The sequence below is a fragment of the Propithecus coquereli genome, unplaced genomic scaffold, assembly GCF_000956105.1.
Source record: "Propithecus coquereli isolate 6110/MARCELLA unplaced genomic scaffold, Pcoq_1.0 Scaffold155, whole genome shotgun sequence".
NCBI lineage: Eukaryota > Metazoa > Chordata > Mammalia > Primates > Indriidae > Propithecus > Propithecus coquereli.
Genome location: NW_012139969.1, coordinates 3,368,199 through 3,386,048, shown reverse-complemented (window position 1 = coordinate 3,386,048; position 17,850 = coordinate 3,368,199). Strand labels below are relative to the sequence as shown.

The 17,850-nt window shown below is 52.5% G+C and overlaps 2 protein-coding genes across 2 annotated transcripts in view; both read right to left on the bottom strand.

Annotated features, from left to right (window-relative positions):
• Nucleotides 1-2,630, bottom strand: part of GRAMD2 (GRAM domain containing 2) — a 33,261-nt gene extending 30,631 nt beyond the window's left edge. Inside the window, 1 exon segment of the mRNA XM_012640555.1 lies at nt 2,590-2,630. Coding sequence (XP_012496009.1) covers nt 2,590-2,630 — 41 coding nt within the window.
• Nucleotides 2,631-3,896: 1,266 nt separating this feature from the next.
• PKM (pyruvate kinase, muscle) overlaps nt 3,897-17,850 on the bottom strand; it is a 27,984-nt gene continuing 14,030 nt past the window's right edge. Inside the window, exons 4-11 of the mRNA XM_012640561.1 lie at nt 14,706-14,837; nt 14,065-14,251; nt 12,972-13,242; nt 11,492-11,642; nt 11,109-11,261; nt 7,323-7,489; nt 5,324-5,505; nt 3,897-4,622 (exon numbers count right to left, since the gene is read on the bottom strand). Of these exons, the coding sequence (XP_012496015.1) occupies nt 4,516-4,622; nt 5,324-5,505; nt 7,323-7,489; nt 11,109-11,261; nt 11,492-11,642; nt 12,972-13,242; nt 14,065-14,251; nt 14,706-14,837 (1,350 nt within the window). The 3' untranslated portion in view covers nt 3,897-4,515. The remainder of the gene's footprint in view (nt 4,623-5,323; nt 5,506-7,322; nt 7,490-11,108; nt 11,262-11,491; nt 11,643-12,971; nt 13,243-14,064; nt 14,252-14,705; nt 14,838-17,850) is intronic.

Here is a 17,850-nt window from a genome sequence, read left to right as displayed (position 1 = left end):
TCGATTAATTCTAACACATATTAGAAATATCTAAATTTTTTTTTCTACAGGAGAAAGGGAAAAAAAATTCTTATAACCAGTCCCCGTTGTTTGCCACCACCCGTTGTTGCATACCACCCAACACTGGTGCAAGGGGGCCAAGCCGACGAAATGAAATACCGGTAGGATCTTGGCAATGATTTACCATACCAATGATGTGCCATGTCAATACACTAGGAAGAAAAGCAACTCATGTTTTATTTAAATTAATTCTTTATGTGTTCTTTATTCCCACTTGAAAAAAATGTTGCCAGCCAAAACCTAATGTCTGTTTAAAAATTAACAATGTAATTTCAAACATCGCTGATGAAACACTAATTTAGAACAAGGCTTTAAAGATTGGTTCAACCACCGCAGGTTATTAAAACACTTCCCCAGTCCTAAATTATGACCAAGCATTGCTAAAGTAATAAAAATGTGTAGTTGTGGTGGGGAGAGGGGCGAGGAAACAGTTTCTCCTGTCTTGAGAACAATACCTTCCTTTTGGAATCGGTGCCGTGACAGGCAGGTGTACCTCGAGAAGCTGTTACTTCTTAATTACACAGGAAGCTCCATTCCCAGGGCCTTCTGCCCTCCCCCCCTTCCTTTCCTACATTAGTAAACAGCTGGGGAATTAATCAAAGCTTCAAAGGTTAGTGATAACAGGTGGTGACACATTGATGCCCTGTAGCCCAGGTGAACAGCAGCTCAGTGGCCAAGACTGACTTCCTGCCAAACCTGCAGCAGAGATGGCTTCAGAATGGGGGGAAATTATTTTCACTTCTCAGGAAAGGAGAACAACAAATTGTCTGGTGTTCAGACTCACACTAGCCACCAAAGTGGAATGCTGCACCCTTCTCAACTTCATAGGCTTCCCATGGGTAGTCACAGTGAAAGACAAATTATGGAAAGAAATGAAACACCTTCAGAAATTGACGAGGAAACACCTAGTTAGCAGAATCGCTGAATGACAGCATGCAGAAGGCCTTTAGAGAGCCTACAGTTCAATCTCCTTACCTGGTGGGAGAGCAGGCCCAGGGAGAAGTGACTTGTCCCAAGTCGAAGCAAAATAGGAACAGCGCGAGGCTTAGAACTCACTTCTGATTCCAAGAGTGAAGCTCTTCACACCGGTCTGATAAATATGGTATGTGGCACTCAAGGGCCACAGCAACAGCGTACCCAGCGGCAGGGCTGGGTGAAGTCATTCGGGCAGCACTAAGCTTCACAAGGCCACTGGCATAAACCCATCTTGGCTACCGCTGACCGCCAGCTCAGGAGTCATGAGAGCATCCCAGGCAGATGAAGTAGCACACAGGTCTCTGGTCTGCTCTAAAGCTTTGAGGACTGGCCTAAATTCAGACATTTGAAAACAACCAGCAACATCAAGGCACGGATGGAGCTCGAACTGCTCTCTCCAGGCTATTAAGAAAAGTCTCCTCAGGTGAAGTTGGGAAGGAAGACTTCTCTCTGGCCCCAGCAGAGACTCTTCCTGGAAGCTCGGTAGCTGCCTCTGTACCAGCTTTGTCCTCTGGACCTGCCCTTGGGAGGGGCACCTTTGAATGATCACGCATGGTGAGGGTGGGGTAAGCAAAGCAAAGAGGGAAAATGACAGCTGGGTAGAGCCCCACCGGTCCCTTTGAGGAGAAAGCAGAGGGAGCCTCTAGGGGTCCACACCCCAGTGTGTCCAGGCCTGATTTGGGCACAGAGCTCGCACATTCACCCTGCCTACCCCCAGTGCTAGCTGGCCAGGGATGCCAGACTGTCCCCCGGAGCACAGACTGTGCAGCTTGGGACCGTGACAGGGGCAGGAATTTACAGCTTCATCCACTGGCCCTGTCTTCATGCAAATAACCTCACCTCAGGGACCTCAAGGAGCAGAAGCACAATTATTGATGTCACTTGCAAGGCCACCTCCTGTCTGCCCTGCCTCTTTACCCCTTCACCAGCTCCAAGAACTTTGTTTCCTCTCAGGGCAATTTTGGACCATATCTCGAGGCTGGGAGACCCGCCCCAGCCCGCCCGACCGGGACGGGCCTGGCGCACGGGTGCGGCCGAGTCGTGCCAGGACAGCTCTGCGCTGCCTCCCAGGCAGCCGCGGGCCGCTACAAGCGCAGATCCGGCAGAGAGAGGAAAGAAACTAATCCTCCAGGGGCCGCGGGGAAGCGCCAGCCTTTGGGCGCGAAGCAATCAGAACTGGGGTCTATATGGCGGGGAATGAATGAATGAATGAATGAATGAATACATGAATGAACGAACAGCGATGGTGGCGGGGAGTTGGGGGGACCACGGGAGGTGTCCCGAGGAGGCTGCCCTCCACTGAGCCAATGCCGGCGGGACCGTCTCTCATGCCCCAGACTCGGAGCGTGGACTCAGCCCGGACACCCGGTGACCGCGCGAACAGCCCAGCCCCGCAGGCGCCCGGGCGGCGCAGCGCGGCTCGGCCCCCAGCCCGAGTTCCGGCGGCCGGGAAGTGCCTGCTCCGCGGGCAGAGCGCCGCGCCGTTGCGGCCCCGGAGCCGCCTGCCCCTCGCGGCAGTGGCCCCTAGCCCGGTCCCGGGCCCCGGCCCCTTACCTGCCCGCCTCGGCGGCCTCGCCGCGGCTCAGAGCGGTCATCGCAGAGCCTGCACCTAGCGCCGCGGACCGGGCGGCCGGACTGCGCGCAGCCTGACCCCGCCCCCGCCCGTCCGGGAGCGCCCGCCCATTGGCTGCCCACGGGACGGGCCCCGCCCCCTTCCGCTCCCGGCCGGAGCGCCCAGGTGGGGCACGCGCTAGGCGCAGCGCCGAGCTCGGTCCCCGGGCTCGAAGGTCTCGGAAGCCCGGGTCTGGGCTGGCGCCTCCTGTCCCTCAAATCGAGGTTCTTCTGTCCTCCTAGTCTTGGAGCTTGGTGCCCTCTGTAGGAGCCGGCTCCCACCCACTCCCAACCTTGAGCTCCAGGCTGTTAGAATTTCATCAGAGAAGGGAGGGTGAAAGTAGTGGATTTTGAACTTGCTAGTCAGGACAGCCAGGTCACCACCAGGGGCCCGGGAGCCAGGATGCTCTCACGCACTTTTACCGGAGCTGTTCACTTTACTGTCTCCCCAAGGAAATATGCTTTTGGAGGAGTCTGCAGAAGGACTGAAGGCGGCTAGAGATTAAGGCGAGGCCGCACAGGCAGAAGAGCTCAGGGTGTGACAACGAACTAGGCTGAACTGGGCAGCGAGTATGAGCCCAAAGGTCCTATTCTCCAATTTGCCTGGCGTGCAAGCTCTCTTCTATCCCCCTCAAGTCATTTGGTCGTCGGCAGTTGTTGGTTAAGAGGCAGGGAGGGCATAGGCCAGATTTGGTCCCATTCCCAGCTCTCTCCCACATTGCTTCGGCCCTGTTGTCATGGAGGGAGGTCACTGGCAAACAGGGGTTTGGGGGGGACCCAATGGGAGCCTGGGTCCACAACCGTTTTGGCACCTGGGAGCACAGCCCAGCCTTAAGTGCCCAGAGCAGGGACTCTTCCTACAGCTCCCTTAAGGGATCCCTATTGCAGGGAGACCAAAAGGGACGGCCAGGGCCATTTTACTCCTTGGATTCACCCACCCAAACAGAGGGAGGAGAGGCCTTTGTCCCTGCCCTCTCCTGTCTCTGGTCCAGATAAGCCATTAAAATCTCCCCAGCTGCAGCAGCTTTTAGACACAGCTGCCCCACCTCCCCAGAGTGCTAAAGCAGTAACCTATACCCTAGACAGCCAGCTACTGCTCTCCCAGCACCTCTGCACTGGGGAGGTGGACAGGATGTCGGGCAAGCTGACAACACCATAGCACCCACCTCCAGGAATGAGGCAGTTTCATGCTGTTCTGAGGGCAGGGGTTCAACAACCTCCCCCGTCCCCAGCAGAAAAGAGAGGAAACAGGTGCATCAGCTGTTGTTTATTGACATACAGGTAGGCTCTATAGCAACAGGCCCAGAGGCAGCTGCAGTAGTAGGGAAAATGGAAGGTGAGGGTGGAGTGTTTGTCTGCGGCAACAGGTGAGTGGAGTGCAGGACAGAAGAGCACAGTGCACAAGGGAGGCCGTGGGGTTGGGGAAGCAAGTAAGGGCCAAGGCCAGAGTCTGTTTAAACTGGAACCACTGCCCCATGCCCTAAGGCCCCTACTCTTGCTGGCTGTCTCCTGACCCCGAGCCAGGGTTGGGAGTTCTCTGGGTATCCATTTTCTACAGGAACCAAACCAGGTACACAAAGGAGAGGGAGCTGTTGCCCTCTTGCCATAGGCTCTGGGGGCCTCCAGTCTTGCATTCCTTTGTCCCTTGCTTGGGTGGGGCCACATGATGGGCAAGCCAGGCTCTGAGCTACCGCACCTGAGCAGGGTCTACAAACAGCCATGTTTCACAGCGGAAGTAATCTTCTCCCTGGTGTCCCAGCCCACCAGGGCCACACTACAGCCCAGAGTGAGCTCTACAAGCATTGCTGGCCTAATGGACGGGTCGGGGGAAGGGGATGGGACGGGCTGGAGGAGGGGATCTGGGGTCCATCACGGCACAGGCACTACACGCATGGTGTTGGTAAAGCCAGAGCCAGGGCGCCACCCAGTCAGCACAATGACCACATCTCCCTTCTTGAAGAAGCCTCGGGCCTTGCCTGGAGGAAAAGAAGAGAGGTTGGTGAGTAGAAGCCAAGCCAGGCAGGTCCACAGCAGGGGGGCTGCCCTACACCAGGGTGGCAGCGAGGAAGGCTGGCTGACCATTCCTTCCTCCACCACCAGGTGGCGCCAGCCTCACAGCCCAGGCAAAGGGGACGAGGGAGGCCCTGGGATTTCCCTATCACTCAACTGGCAGAGTTGAAGGGGACCTTTGGATATCATTCACTTTATTCCCTTGCCCAAGGTCAGAGCTAGCTGCTTCCTCTCATCCTGTGACATCCTACTTTACACAGGGACAAAGGCCACATCAGTACTTAATCTGTGTGTGCCACCCCGCACAGTGCAGAAGTTCTAGCCAATTTTATTTTTTAAAAGATCGAACAAAAACCTCAGTAATGAGCAGATGCCAAAAAATGGACAATTTTGCTTTGGGTCCCAGACTAGAAGAGTGAGGAGAGGGACTGAGTTGCTCAGCCCTACTCAAAGGCCCCTCTTTCCTCTGGGGTTCGGCAGGGACCACAGGGAACAGGAGGGGATTCAGAATATTCCCAGGGAGGGTGAGGAGTAGTCAGCTGGGCCTCTTGCCCCCTAAGGTTTAAATGTTTCCCTTTCTGTTGCCCAAACTTTCAGGGCCCAGGAGAGGCCAGTGCTCAAGCACCCCCAGACCTCCAGGCTCCAGCCCTTGCTCCTGACCACGCACCAACATTCATGGCCAAGTTCACCCGGAGGTCCACATCCTCAGCCCAGGCCTCCTGGACTGCGTCCTTGCACAGCACAGGGAAGATGCCGCGGTACAGGTGAGCCTGGCGGGCTGTCTGGGGATTCCGCGTCACAGCAATGATGGGGGCACGTGGGCGGTATCTGGCCACCTGGTGAGCAGACCTGAGAGGGGATGGGGACAGGCAGAAGAGACCATGACACAGGGCCCCAGGGGCCTCCCAGGAAACACCTCAGGGCCTTCAGCAACTGCTCACCCTCTAATCCCACTCACTATGCCAGTCTGAAGGCTCTGGCCACTTTAAACATCTGGGACCCTTCCGAGAGCAGGGAGCCGCCTCCCGAGGCTGGGGCAGCCCCTCATCCTGTATCCTCTACAGCATGCTATGCTACCATTTGCCCTCTACCCCTTCCCACAGGCCAGCGCCTCAGGATCAGCCTGACCCAGCATGGTCAGTCTCACCCACTTACCCGACATGGCCCATGGGCTGGCAGAACCCTGCTCACACCCTGAACTCTGGCACAGAGAGGCAGCTCAACCTCACCAGCACCCACTCCTCTGCTGCCAGTGACAGCTACAAGCCAAGTAGCATGTGAATAGCACCTGACTCTTGACATCTGCAGGGGACAGCAGCAGAGCTGACCGGCCTCCTGGGAGTCAACAACAGAATTCTCTACCATGGTGCCCTTTCCCCACCCCACGTGGGGTCCCCAGGTCCCTGAAACAGCCCCAGTAACTGAGCTCTAGAGCCCCAGAGTCAAACCTGAGTATCTACATGAGGCCTGGAAATCTAGGTGCTACACAGGAGGCAAAAATGGGAGATGGGAGTGGTGGCGTGAGAGCAGCTCTGGCTGTCAAGGTTCCTCTTCAAGGCAGGGGACCCTTTGAAGCCCCTCTGCCAGGTGTTTCCTTGAACACTGACACTGAACATTTGTAGTTGCAGATGTGTCTCAGGAGTTGGGGAGGGGCTCGCAGAAGGAACTGGCTTCCAGAAGGCGAGCTGTTAGACACTTTAACGGGTGTCAGGAAACTGAAGACACCTCACAGTAGAGAATGCCCTTGCACTTCAGGCCTGGCCTCCACCCAAGGCCTTCAGAGGGAGCAGCTGCTGAAGTCAGGACTAGAGGAGTGAAATCCCAGAAGACTAGAACTAAAAATAGCCAAATAGCTGTGGCTGGACCTTTTTACAAAGGTCAACCCTAATGGTCGGACCTTTTTACAAAGGTCAACCCTGATGGTTAAAGCTGTTTAGCCCTGAGTGGCAGGCTCGAGCACTCTGCGGAGGGCACCCGCACAGACCCGTGTCCTGGTTCTCGGGGCAGTGCCCTTCCTGCTCTTCTCCACCCTCGCCTCTTCCAGGAAACCTTCCCCGCCCCGTGGACAGGAACGAACAACACACTCTCAGACTAGAAGGGGGAGGGATGTTAACTCAATGTCCCTGGCTGCGAAGGATCCCAAGCACAGGCCAGGCCAGTCCTCAGCCCGGCTGCCCGGCCCACAGAACACCAGCAAGGCAGCACCGTGACCTTCCTGGGCTGGAATGTGCCTGTCTTTAGGGCTCGAAGACAGATGGGGACCAGTGCATCAAATGGGGGCACAGTGAAACTGCACTTTTAAAAAGCACGTAGTAACTGGGTTAGGTAGAAATGGTTGTCTTTTGCTATTTAAGAGAACCAGCTTTTAAATATCAACCATTTGTAAGTCAGCCTATCCACTGTTATGCAGCAAGTCTCCAGGGCACACTTGCTTTTGATTCAAGTGCTGCCTGGAGTCCTTGGTCCCAGGAAGGGGCTCTGCTCACTCCCAGATCCTGGCCTGAGGGGACAGGGGAGCTCCTTCCTGTAGGGGCCAGGTGGCAGGCAGAGGGGTCTTACCTTGGCTCAGCAACATCTGAGCACTGTTTAATGCACTGCTTCCCAGGACCCCCAAGGAGAGGTGCCACCTAGCAGGGCATCCCCAGGGAGCCACTGCCGCCTCCTACCTGCCAGACTTGGTGAGGACGATTATGGCCCCACTGCAGCACTTGAAGGAGGCCTCCACGGCGCCCACGGCGGCGGCTTCTGTGGGGTCGCTGGTAATGGGCGCCAGGCGGCGGAGCTCCTCAAATAATTGCAAGTGGTAGATGGCGGCCTCTGCCTCACGCGCAATCTAGGGGAGCAACATCCGTCCAGAGGGACGAGAGGGGGACAGAGCTTTGTCAGAGCTTTGTCACAAGTGGAAAGGGAGGGAAAGAGTCACAAGGACAGCTGGTGAGGAACACGTCCCTGAGGACGGAGGCCGAGAGGAGCCCAGTCCCTGGAGATGCTGAGCTGAGCCAAGACCAAGACTCCGCAGAACCAGTCCCTCACCAGGAGCCTGTGACATCCACTGTGCCTACGGAGCCAAAGGACCCTTCGGTCCTGCCCTGTCATGACCTCCCTGGATATCTTCCTGCAGATGAGAAGAGGCTCCGAGCCCAGGCCCAGGAGCAGGGCTGGACGTGGCCGTCTTTCCCTAGCACGGCCAGAGCAAGAAGCTGGTTATCCTACAGCGTTACCTGCCCTCAGGGCCCTACCTGCCAGACTCCGTCAGAACTATCAAAGCTGCCGCTAAACACTTATAAGAAGCCTGCACGCTGCCCATGGCCATGGCTTCCATGAGGTCTGTGGAGTGACTGGAGGCGCGCACAAGTTCTTCAAACAGCTTGCGGTGGAACATGGCTGCCTCAGCCTCACGAGCTATCTGTAAGGTTCAGGGGAAGGGGAGGCAGGAAGAGGGAAGGAGGAGGAGAAATGACAGAGACAACACATGGGAAGACAGAATGGGGAATTAATCAGAGAGGAAGGTACTCTTAGGTTAATTGGCTGAATCTGTCCTTGAGGCAGATGCAGACGTCTGGTGACGAAAGTCCAACTGCCCCGCAGCTATTTCCCCTCCAATACAGGGGGGATTCATTCTTCCATTCTGGAAGGATTTTTTTGATTGGGGCGGAGGGAGATGATATGGCGGTAGGCTCTAGCACCCTGGCATGGAAACATGCCCAGGCTGGGCCCATATCGCTCCCTGGCAGAGGACTTGAACATACTGCCTCAAGACACAGTTTACGGGAAGGGATAGGTCCTCTCTCCTCACATGGCTGTCTGGTTACGGCAGGGCCCCTGCCCAGCTTCCGTGCACGTACAGAGTGAGCGCTAGCTTGGGCTCAGGCGTGGGGATGCTCCAAGCCTTTCCGACGGCCTGCCAGGGAGACGTGTTGTGCAGCGCTGGCAAGCTGGGTTCAAAGCCAAGGCTACGTGGTGTGACTGGCTTCTAAGCAGCAGAATGGACAATCTGGCCAACTTGTGAGGGCACACTAGACAGCCATGTGAAGAGACAGATGCCCGTGGAAGCATGCAGACACGTTAACAAGATATCTGATTACGATCTAATGATTAAAACAGTCATGAGAAAGCTACCGAGTTATTCACGGGCTCAGGTAAGACCAAGAATCAAAAAGAAAATCTTATAAAGGATTATACTGCAATCACCAGCATTGGAGTGAAGGATGGGAGAGGGAAGAATCAGTAGTCCCGCTCACAATTTGACAGTGTAAGCAGATGTGTGGCAGGATTGACTAGGTTAAGGCATTCTTTCTGTAAGAAGAATGAAATGCATGCAGCCCGAAGGACAGGGGACAGGAATGGGAGACAGGACCATACCTGGTACTGCTCTCGGTTACAGGTCATGAACTACATTAGTTAGACACAGGAGAAGGCAGTGAATGGTTAAGAGGAGAAGCTGTCGGCCAGTGTTAACTGGTGACACGGAAGGGAGAGGCCTGAGCCGCCTAGAGGGGCAGCTACGGCCTGGCTCAGACCCCGTAACTTATCTTCCGAGCAGCGCCATGCAATCCAAGCCTTGCAGTTCTAAGGTGTCTGTTCATAGAAAGACTGGGGTATAGAGGAAACAACATGGAATTCAGAACCCAGAGCCTGAATCTTAGTCTCTGTCCCCACTACAGGCCCCAAATGGAAACCTGCCCGTATCTCCTGCCAGACATAGCAGGACGCTGCAGGACAGAAGACTGGCTTTGGAGTCAGCAGACCTGGATTCAAACCCAGGCTTCACTGGCATGTAACCCTCATCTATAAACCGAGGTACAGAGAGTTATGAAGATTACATCAATGCACACAAGGACTTATCAGACATTTGATAATAATAACAGTTAATATTTAATGCTAAGGCTAAAATTAAATATTTCTTATCTAATCCATTTTACGGATGAGGTCTTGAGAGGTCAAATGACTTGCCCAAAGATATGTAAGTCCTCACGTTGTATGTGGTTTCATGGTTTAGGTCAAGGTCAGCCCCCCTTCCCACCTCTGAGGTCACAAGGTCATACGAGGCAAGAGAATTAGAGGGGATGTGTGGAGAGACCTGTAAAGGCAGCCACTCTAGAAGTGACTGGTTCAAGGTACACCGTCTCCTGGGAGAGAAAAAGCACCTTCCTGCCATGGGGCAGTTGGGAGACTGTGCCAAGAGTACCTAAGCATCAAAACAGCAATCATATTGCACAAACTGGGTGATGTGACAGCCAGGGTCAGGCTACACAAACGTCCCTGGGAAAGAGACTGGTCTCTACAGATTTCAATACGGGAAATCCACCAAGGATGCGGACAACAGCCTAGAAGACATCTTTAGCCAAGTATGAACTCAGTTCACCACTGAAAAAGTGTTTAACATAAATGACACTTCTTCTCTGGAAGGTGTTTAAACTCGGTAATAGGAAACCAAAGGAAAGGAAGATACCAGTCTAGCCGTTTGTTTGTTTTAAATGTGGATGCTTGTGAGGGCTGGGGTCACTCAAAAGGCAGGAGGTCCTTGACTGGCTGGAACAGGAGTAGGGAGGCTAGAAAAGAACCATCTCAGGATAGAGCGCAAGTTCACTGAGCTATACATCATAGAGACTGACCTAGGACTACTGGAGGAAGCTCATTTGTAGCACTCATTTTACCACGCCTGAGTAACCCTGATACCTGGTCCCTAAGTTGAACTCTGGAGCAGAAATAGACAGGGCCGAGGAACAGAGCCTCCAGCCCTGAGCAGCGGCCAGGCAGTGGGCCACGGCCAAGCTGGGAGAGTCTGAAGAACTCGCTCCCAGGGGAGTAAGAAGAGAAGGAGCTTCTACGACTCTCCAGATGCTCAGTCCAAGGCCCACTGGGGTCAGCCACCCTTCCACCTGTCTCTATTTGTGGCCCTGCCACCAGTCACTTAACCCCACTTTTTGGCCTGGGGTGAGTGCGGCAGCTGCAGCAACACTGCGAAGCAGGTCCCACTGCAGGCACCATGCAAGGCCATCTCAGGGGTCAGCTCAGTGCAGGAAACAGCCTCCAGGGCAGGTCCACAGCAGTTGCGGGGGTGGGGAATCGAATTGGAAGCCAAACAGAGAGGACAGTGGGGAACAGGAGCCCTGGGCCTTTTGTGCTCAGAACCTCCGACTGTCCAGAGGAAGAGGTACAAGGCATCCTCCTCTGACTGCATAAGAACTCCAGAACTTCAGCCAAAGGAAGGACGCATTACCTTGAAGCCAGAAGTGAACTGTGCCATGTCTGATGAAGGCAGATGCCTCCAGAGCAGATGGAAATAGGGGAAGGAGTATGGGGAGGGAAGGCAGAACAGAAAACCAAGAGACACGCCACCCCCACACACCTCGTCACTCTTGCTGCTGTGACTTGGGGGACAAGGAAAGGCTGTGGGAGAGCTTGCCTCCACCCCAGCACCAGCCGGAAGCCCGGGGGCAGGAACTCACCAGGTGCTGCATGCGAACAGCTTCCAGAGGGTAGTCCCCCTTGGCTGTTTCTCCAGACAGCATGATGCAGTCGGCTCCGTCCAGGACTGCATTGGCCACATCACTGCCCTCAGCCCGGGTGGGGCGGGGCTTCTTGATCATGCTCTCCAGCATCTGGGAGGGGACAGAGCATCAGTGAGCCGCGGCCTGGGCTCTTCAGAGACAAATGAGTGCAAGCTGATGCTCTGGATGGTGCGTAGGTGCAGAGCACGGCTCTGTATAGGTGCATGGGGGCAGGGGTGTGTGTTTGTGTGTTACGTGGGCAAGGGTCCATGGGAAAGGATCAGGTAGCCTCTGGTGCAAGCATGCGAGTGTGCAAGGGGAACACAGGGAGGGGCACATGCCTGCGTGGCACAGATGACAGGCTTCCCAGCTCGGTTGCACCGCCCAATCATCATCTTCTGAGCAAGGAAGACCTTCTCTGCAGGAATCTCGATGCCCAGATCACCACGAGCCACCATGATCCCATCGCTGGCCTCCAGGATCTCGTCAAACCTGACAGGGAAGGTGGGGAAGAGCGAGAGGTTACACAGAACAGGGCCCCGCGTACAGTGACGAATAGCAAGTTTCCCTAGGATTTCTTGACTTAGATGTCCTTGTACCATCTGTGACATCACCATGGTGTGTGGCAGGGCATCCCAGCTACCTTAACCCAGGGTGGGCCAACAACGCTGCCTTCTTCAACCACCAGTGTGGATGCTTCATTGAGAGGAAGATGGGGGGAGGGCAAGGCCTCCTCCAAAGTCCCACGGGCTCGTTTCCTCCCCACTTGCATCTTGTAAGGTTCCTCCTAAGGTGTCTCTTTGTAATCTCCACTCGCCAACCAGCACTTCCAAGGAAGAAAGGGAACCCAGGGCCTGCTGACTGCTTCCCACACAAAGATCCGCGGCCCCATCTAGTCAAGGACACTGGAGGTTGCCCCTCGAGGGGGCCCACTGACTGGCTGAAGGTAAGAGGGAATGTGGCTTTCCCTGGCCTGGGGCCAAGGTCACCTAGCAGCACTCATGGCTTATCAGAATGGCAAAGGGGAGGACCCCAAATTGTCTGGAACAAAGGCCATCTACACAAAGCTAAGGACAGTAATACCACAACGGTGGGTGCACAGGGTTGCTCCCCCCACCCCCCCAAGCACACCCCTAACCCACACGAGTAGGTCTGGGGTTTCAGCAGTGCTCGGTTGTTCTCCCAGTAGCAGAGGCAAAGAGGAACAGATGTCGCCAAGCTGGCCATACTCATGTGGCTCTACCTCGGGAGCACTGGGGTGATGCGCAAGCTGAGCTGGAGAACCACAGGCCTTCCCCTGGGAAGCTGGAAGGACCGTACCAGAGGTAGCCCCATCACTGAGCCAGCTGCTTTCTAAGTGAAGACCAGGAACCCACAGCTTCAGTGTGGACACCAGACCTGGAGCTTCCACGTGGGTCCCCAGTCGGGGCCAAAAAGAGCCCCTTCCGAAGGGTCTGCTGTCTTGCTCCCCCGTGGTCCCCCATTCCAAACACTGCAAGTGTTCCTGATCAGGAGCAGAGCACATGGCCCCAATCCTGTGAGCAGCGACCCTGTCCTCTGCAACGTTGGTCCCCGGGCCCAGGGAACAATGTCAGCTGCTGACATCTCAGTCACCTGGGAAGCTTTTTTTTTGTTTTTTGTTTTTAAAAGACCAATTCCTTCCACCCCGCTAAGATACTCTGATTCCGTGGGTTGCGAACAGGCTTGCAAGTCTGCACGCTGATGGGCAGGTGCCAGGTTTGGCAACCAGGCACTCCCAGGTTACACCTTGCCCTTGAGAGTGCTGGGCTGGGCCTGGGGTGGGGACGATGGGGGACTCACCTCCGAACTCCCTCGTGATTCTCGATTTTGCTGATTATCTTGATGTTCTTTCCTTTCTCTCCCAGGACTTTCCTAACCTCATGGACATCAGACGCCTTGCGGATGAAAGATGCAAACACCATATCTACATCCTGCTCTACCCCAAACTTCAGGTCCTGGATGTCCTTTTCCGACACGGCAGGCAGGTCCACAGCAGCCCCGGGAAGGTTCACACCCTTCTTGCTGCCCAAAGAGCCACCGTTTTCCACCTCTGTCACCAGAAAGTCAGCACCTGTGTGCAAAGGAGGAGGTCGTGGAGGCAGAGCAACTAGGGCACGTCCCCAGCAGGAGGCAGCAGGCGCCTTTCTCCCCAGCGCAGTGAGCTGGGCGGTAGCACGTCAGGCGTGCTGGAGCTGTGTCACCAGAGCTCAAATCCCAACCCTGCTAACTGTGTAACCGTGGGCAGGCCAACTAACCTCTCTGTACCCCAGCTTCCTCACCTGGCAATAAGGATAATTTAATAATATTGTTTTAAAACTTAAATGATCATGTAAAATGCTTAGAATAGTGCCTGGCACTTGAATGGCAGCATCATTCCTGGCACACGACAGTCCTGTTTGTCTCCTACCGAGGGAGGGAAGAAGGAAGGAAGGAAGGAAGAAGGAAAGCAAGGATGAATAAAAAAGAAATCTTCTCATATGTTCTCCGCAGCCAGAAGAGCATAGCTAGGCTGGACTAAAGCCTGTTTTTGAGGATAAATAAGTTAAAAAGGAATTCTTGAGTAACACATAGACTCAATCTTGCTGCCAGCCAACCAGTTTCCTATTTTCTTCTTCTTTTTTTTGGAGACAGAGCTCTGTCTCTCCGCTAGAGCGCAGTGGCATCATCACAGCTCACTGCAACCGCAAACTCCTGGGCTCACCACGACGGCCGGCTAATTTTTTCTATTTTTTGTAGAGATGGAGTCTCACTCTTGCTCAGGCTGGTCTCAACCTCCTGGAGTGCTAGGATTACACGCCTGAGCCACCGTGCCTGGCGCCTATCTTCTTTGTGTCAAGGAGTTTTACAGATGGGAGATGGTTTCAGACAACTGGACCCTGCCTCCCACACGCACCTTTCTGCTTCACCAGCAGGGAAATAAGTCCGTCATCCACGTAGATCTTGCTGCCCACCTCCACCACCTTGCAGATGTTCTTGTAGTCCAGCCACAGGACGTTCTCGTCACACTTTTCCATGTAGGCGTTATCCAGAGTGATCTTGAGAGTGGCTCCCTTCTTCAGCTCCACCTCTGCGGTGCCGCTCTGCGGGCGAGAGTGAGCAGGGTCCACACCGCGGACGCCGGCAGCCTCCCCACCCCAGCAGGAACGACGTCCAAATCTCAGCTAAAAGTAATCAAGTGTTTTGCTTTGCGAGTAAATGCTCTTATTCTCTAGTTGAGTATACTTCAAGGAAATAACCCGAGGAAAAAGCTATTAATACAATGTTTCAGTTATGCTTCTTAGTGATGAAGAAACGATACAAAGAAATAGCTCCCCAAAGTTAGAGACTTGGAAGTAGGTTTTTAGAATAAAAAAAGCTTCCTTTGTGGTACCATTTCCCAGCAAAGTAGATCAACACTTTTTACATGGATGAGCAAAACCCGCATCTGTAGACCTAAGCTAAAACGTGGCACCCGGGCAGGGCAGAGGTTATGGAGGGAGAGTGTGGGGCACGCAGCCGCCTGAGCCTCCCCCTGCTCCTCCCCAAGATACTCACGCCCTTGATGAGCCCAGTTCGGATCTCGGGGCCCTTAGTGTCCAGAGCCACAGCAACCGGCCGGTAGAGAATGGGGTCAGATGCAAAGCTTTCTGTGGCTGCACGCACATTCTTGATGGTCTCCGCATGGTACTGGGCAACAGAAGGAAGATGACGAGTGTCCTCCCACCGTAGGATGCAGCCCCCATTACCCTGCCCTGTAGCCAAAGCTGGTCACCCAGGAAAAGCCTGTGGGCCTTCTGGACCTCCAGCTCCATCCTCCAGCCGCGGCACCGCCCACCCACTGAGCACTCGTCCACCTGCTTATGCGACCTCCTCGCCTTCCACTCACTCACACCACAGCACCAGCTCACCCTGAGGGCAAGTCTTAGACACTTTTCAGAATATTGCCACCAAAACCCATTAAAGCACCGGTGTAAACATGGCCCATCACCCTTTCAGCTGTTCTTTTCCCCAGGACTGACTCATCAAATACCCTCTGCAAATAAAGCAGACAGCCAGGGCAAAAAGACTTGTACTTGGATAAGACTGGTCTGGCAATCGAAGCCAGACTGACACATGGTAATTCTGAAAGTTTGTTCTCTATTGATTCCGACTACAATTCAAACCCACAGTTATTGACCTAAGCCAACAGCAGCCCAAGCTAAGTAACTCAATCGCTAAGGTCACACAGACCTGGTTTTCCCTTTCCTCGTCTGCTTGGGGACATGAGAGAGGGACGTGGAGTAGGGAAAGCTGGTCATATGCCTTTTTCTAAATAAACTGCTCTTTGCTATTCCTCACTCACAGCAGATGCTGGACTCAGTCTTCTCTCTTAAGCCCTTTCTCCTTTCCGTTTGCCCTTATTGTTCACTTAAAAAAGGACTCACAGCCAAGATGTCAAACGGGCTCTTAGATAATGTAATCAGCATGACACTGCTGATAACAGGGGCACCTAATTCAGGACTTTATGGGCCACTTCTGGTGGCCTTGTCCTTTAGCCACCACTGTCTGGGAGAGCTGCACCTGCAAACAAGCCTGTCTGTTCTTTGCAGGAGGCTGGGGGGTGGGGGCTGGGGGGTCTGGAGCCAGAGCTTAGCCTCTAAGGAGGGAGTGGCCTGAAGCCTGTTTCTCAGTCTCAAGCTTCCAATTCAGGCATACTCTACAATGAGGGGCCCTGGCTTGGATTTTTGTTTGTTTATAGAGGTCCTTATTATAAGTTATGAAATTTTCTTTCTATTGCTGGCTTGCAATAGAAATATAGGACGCAAATATAGAATAGAAATAAAAATAGTTGTTTTAAGGAATGGGTGGTGAGTATTGTCAAATTCCTTTTTCTCAGAGTTGATGTGAAGTACTTCGAACAGAGACAAGCACATGGTAATCTAATAAATGTTACCTAGTATTATCGTGTTCTATTACAATGACCACTCTGTTTAATGCCAACACAGAACTCTGTGTTCCTAGAATAAAATTTACTTGGTTATAGATCCTACCATTCCTTTAAATCACTAGTGGATTTGGACAATTAAATTTTCTCTATGCTTTCTGTATCTTTCTAAGTGAGACTGCTCTAGCATACTAACCTGTCTGGTTTTGGTCCTGTGGATTCCAAAGAACATAGTGGGAAGATTTCTATACTGTCCTAGGCTCTAGAGCATTGTAACAAAGGATTTAACTGTACTGCAAGCAGGAGACAGAATTTAGCCATTAAAAATCACTTGGCCTTAGTGTTTCTGAGGTGAGCTAGATCTTAGTCACTTTTACAACTTCTTATGCCTATTAGTCTATTCATATTTTCTATCTCCTGGATGTTTTCTTAGAAAATAATCAATTTCATCTCTATAGGAATTAAACTAAGTTTTCTTGACTTAGAAAATCGCACAGTGGCTCACACCTGTAATATCAGCACTGCAGGAGGCTGAAGTGGGGGTCATCGCTTGAGGCCAGGAGTTCAAGACCAGCCTGGGCAACATAGCAAGACCCCATCTGTACAAAAAATTAAAAAGTTAGCCAGGCATGGTAGTATACGCCTTGTAGTCCCAACTACTTGGGAGGCTACCGTGGGAGGATTACTTCAGCCCAGGAGATGAAGGCTGCAATGAGCTACGATCGTGCCACTGCACTACAGCCTGGGTGACAGAGCCAAGACTCTGTCTCAAAAAACAAACAAAAAAAACCTCTCATGTACAGGAGAATAGTCCCTTTTCTATTCATACTCTTATTTGTACATCCTTGTATTCTTGACCAAGCTTTCCAGGGACTTCTGTTTTATTAATTTTTTCACAGAAAGAATCAGCTCTTAGCTTCGTCAAATTTATTTTCTATTTCATTAAGCTATGCTTTATCATACAAAATCAATTTCTTTCCTTCACCCTTTTTAGGTTATTTTTTTCTAGCGTTCTGAGTTAAACATTTATTTCACTTACCTTGAGATTTTTGCTTTCTAGAATAAGTATATTTAAGTCACTAAGTTTTCTTGATTACTACACTTTAGACTTTGTTCTTAATTACCATTAACTATGTCAGAGAATGTGTCTGTATAATTTCTACTTTATGGAACTTGAGGTTTTTGGTGGCCTGATATATTTTTACAACCATGAGTATTTTAAATAAACATGCATTTTTAGTCTTGGTGATGTAAAATCATGTATTAAAACATACTGATTATTAGGTATTATATTATTCAAATCCTCTATATTATTATCTTTTGGTACATTTCTGGCTGTGGTTCTGTTGGCACATTATCAAGTGGTAAAGAGTTCCATCCATCAGTGCTGTCCTTGTGGAAGGCTCTAAATTTAAGTTGCTTAAAAGTCAGTATTTCTGGCCAACATAGCATCGTGGAACCACATGTTCAGCAAGAACATACCCTGCCCATGTGAACTGCCAAACGTGGGGGCTGAAGATGCTGTGCCAAAGCTTTCACAAGTTCAGATGCAGATATAGATGTCCCTCTGTCAGAGTGAGAGACAGTAATTTCAATGCTCTGTTCAGAAGGGTATTTATGATTGTCAAGAACTGGAAAAGCATGTCCCCTTAGTCAAAGGTGCATATGAAGTAGGAGCCCTGACATGTGGTCAAACTGAAACTGCTTACATGACATTTTATGATATTAGATTAATTTCAGGTCAGTTTCTAAAACCCTGATCCCAGGGACAACCTC